This window comes from Buceros rhinoceros, unplaced genomic scaffold, assembly GCF_000710305.1.
Source record: "Buceros rhinoceros silvestris isolate BGI_N320 unplaced genomic scaffold, ASM71030v1 scaffold24071, whole genome shotgun sequence".
Lineage (NCBI taxonomy): Eukaryota > Metazoa > Chordata > Aves > Bucerotiformes > Bucerotidae > Buceros > Buceros rhinoceros.
Window position 1 is genome coordinate 1,838 of NW_010393986.1, and position 3,545 is coordinate 5,382.

The window sequence follows — 3,545 nt, forward strand, 5'->3', positions numbered from 1 at the left end:
ATGAATTAATGAAAAAAGATACTGAAAAGTCAGTGTAACAAATTTTAAACTTTCCTTTAAAGTCTGAGCAATAAAAACAGTAGATGGTTAAAATGATGAGACTAGGCTTAGCATACAACAATTATCCTTACTGCCCTGTTTGTGACCACAGGTAACGATATTAGGACGTGCCATGGCTCCACAGCAGCAAGTTCTATTTCAAACCACAGGGACAGTGGGAAAATAAAGAAACTTGAAGGTCACACCACACTGTGCTTGAACAAACTAGAAAATGGGAATTTTGTCCGTGGCTTTAGCCAGCACGGAGCACTGTCCTGTTTCTACGTGAGCAGCAAAAGACCATGATGAAATAGCTTCTACTTAGATCAGCAAAATGCTTTAATGTAACCTTAGCAAGAGCTGCGCTGGCTGGACCAGTAAGTACCAAAACATGTCCCTCCGTGTTGTCTCCCTTTTGTCTCAGAAATGAGAACAAAGCATGTTAATGGGATAAAATTTATCCAGGGACAGTCATATTCATATTCCCACAAATCATATTCTGAATCCCAAGTATTTATATTACTCCTCAAAACGGGCAGACAAAGAGAACTCAGAAGCGAGGTGCTCACATCTCCGGAAGGTCTCACTCCAGCTGTCGCGCATGACCTGCTCGCACCTGGGCAGAACGTCCTCGTTTGTCTCCGAGATGGTGCTCTGCAGGTTCTCCAGTACTCGCAGTTCTCGGAGGCCACGTTTTTCCTGCCAGAAGAATTGGAAGAAAATGAGTGGCTAACAAGGGACTCCCCTGTCCAAAGCAAGGTTCCCACCGAACTAGCACCTCTACCTTGAAGAAAAAACCACTGTCTACTGAAGTGTTACTCATTCAGCACAAATTATAAAATAAGCTTTGTGAAAAAAGAAAAAGCGCAATTCTCCAACCTGTACATAAAAATACAGGAATATTTGGAATGACACTTCTGGCCCTTGTGAGAAAAGTTAGTATTTACAGTATGTGCAAAACTGTGTTGTTCTGTACAGATTATTTACAGCACATCAACACCAACAGCGAGGCGCAGAGCTCGACAGCACTGCACCTTTATAACGCAGCTGGTACAGAGAAACAACACAGCAGTGATTCTGACCTTCCAGATTCAGCATGAGATGAGGTTAAAACAACACAAGGAAATTTTTTTTTATTGAAGTAAAGCAATGAAGGCTGAAAAATAACACAACAGAGTGGACTTCTGTGAGCTGGCTCACTGCTGGCCATGAGTAATAACAAGAAGAACAAGCTCATGCTTCAGTGTTTAAATTTTTAAAAAATAATCTCTTTTTTTGAAGCTACAGCGCTGCCGCCACTCTGAATGTCACCTCTGCTTTCCTTTAGACAGCGAAAAGGATTCTGGAACCTGCTCCAGACTGCTGCTTGCCTCCTTCCCACTGTTCCCCCTCTCCAGAGTTACGAGTAGGGCTGCACACAGGGGCTTCTGCACTGACAGCTCTGAATCCTAACGCAGTTCTAGACAATCAGACAGCACTGCGCCACAGGAAAGGGGCCGCTGGACCACCGAGCCCGCTGTCAAACTTCAGATGCACTGAGAAGCAAAGCTGCTTAATTAAACAGGCTACTTCCCCCTAAAAGTATAAACCAGAAATTAAACTTCAAGAAAAACTCCAAGAGTACATGAATTTGTCTAAGAAATACAACACGATATCAGGTGCAATGAGAGAAATATAAAGATACAAGTTCTAATTTTGTAATTGAGTTTAGAATTTCCCTTCCCAGGAAAAGCCACATAAAGCTATTTACTGAATCCTGTAACTTATTTGGAGAAGGCAAAGAAAAGACATCATCCCACAGGACTAAAGCCCATACGACATGCATGTGACGAGAGCTGAGTTCACATACATATTCTGCTAAACCAGTATAGAGACAAATTAGACCTGCCTGAAATATTGGTGACAATTGGGGTGAGGTGGGGGTGAAGACATTTTCACATCATTTTTCAAATGATCAGCTCAGATACTGGAGGAATAACTGATCTTTCGGGACTAACGTTAAGACTTTTACTCCCACCGGAAAGGGCCTTTTGCTGACACAAGGTTCTGCTTTTCTAAACCAATGGTGCCACCTTGTGGAAACTGTCCTACACCTTCCCCGCAAAGCCGGGTGTAATCACACCTTCAGCACACTTTAGCTTTTTTTGCAGCCAGTCAGGTGACATTAATTCCATTTCCAGTAATTTTTCTTTCTTTGCATGAAGCGTTGCTCTTCTATTCCAGCCAGATTAACTCTCCTTCATGGAGCCAAAATCAAAGCAAAATGATGCAACTTCTGCGCTTGGTGAGTCCAGCTGAGGCACAGAGCAGTTTCTTCATCAGCTCTAGAACTGTCCTGGCCAACAACATTGTCCTCGACCCACTAGATTTCTCTAAGGTGTTGGCACTACATCACTCTCCTACACAAATAGTCCTGCTGGTCTTTTGCAGGAAAAATGTTTATGCCCCTTTCAAGACGTTTTAAATAAAAGGCCTTGAATTACTGCTTTGTTTACGATGCCGACACATGCTAAAGGTGTGTTAAGCTATTCTGGGCAACAAATACACGTCAAGTCTTTCTGAAGAAAGCTGCATGCCTATTAGAATTTCTAAAAAGATGCTAAATCTGTCTCAAGTCTCAGATTACAGTACCCAGTAAGACACAAATACTTACTTCAAATTCCTTAACGAAGTAGCGTATTTCTCCCTGGATCACAGGTCTGTGGTCCAGCAGCCTGGAATAGATTTCCCCGACATCTCGAAGATGAATGAAGGCAGACTGTTAGTTTTTCTCTCACTCCACACCAGGCTACGCCACAGAAGGCAGCATGGCAGGATTCAGTGCAAGGGCTATGGCTCACCCAACACGTACAAAGCCAAAAAAGTACCACCACAGCACGTCTCGTCACTCAGCAAACCACCAGCTTGGATAAAAAGCAATTAATTGGTCCAGGTGCCACAGTCGTCCTGCTGTGGAGATGAATGTTTTCCTCCGTCTCTGAGCACCCTCTTTGTCACCCCCTCAGTGCAGCTTCCACACCTGACTGTTAGCGGTGGGAAACGTGCAGAACTAACAGCTGCAGCTCCGCAGGGACTCGCAGCTTGATGAGCCTCTGGCTGTGGGAAACTCCCACAAGAGGAAAGCTCACTGTATGGAATGAAAACTACTCGCATTTTCTTGTGTTCCAGGACCAAAGTCTTGAAACTTAGTCTTGAAGAAGATATTATAACAACAACACGAAGATGTTTGAGAAATAGGCTTGGGCATCACAGAGGCAGAAAAGCCCATTAATTTTAAACGCACTCTGTTAGCACAGCAAATAAAGGGCTATTTCGGGAAAGACACAGCGTAGTTCCAGCGAGCACTTGTTGTTGCACACCCCGAATCCCATCCCACGCAGAAAAGGAAAAGTGCAGAACGATGCACTTCAGTCTGGGGAACGGCCTGATCGCAGTGAATGAAACACAGGCTGCACCACCCCCGCGTTCGAATGCGTCGGTGCGCGGGGAACCGGGGCAAGACGCGG

The 3,545-nt window shown here is 44.3% G+C and overlaps 1 protein-coding gene across 1 annotated transcript in view; it reads right to left on the bottom strand.

Moving 5' to 3' along the window:
• The window catches only part of LOC104501313 (biogenesis of lysosome-related organelles complex 1 subunit 5-like), a gene marked incomplete at both ends in the record, with an annotated part of 4,201 nt that extends 1,404 nt beyond the window's left edge, over positions 1-2,797 (bottom strand). Inside the window, 2 exons of the mRNA XM_010145105.1 lie at positions 609-738; positions 2,693-2,797. Coding sequence (XP_010143407.1) covers positions 609-738; positions 2,693-2,797 — 235 coding nt within the window. The remainder of the gene's footprint in view (positions 1-608; positions 739-2,692) is intronic.
• Between the last annotated feature and the right edge of the window lie 748 nt (positions 2,798-3,545).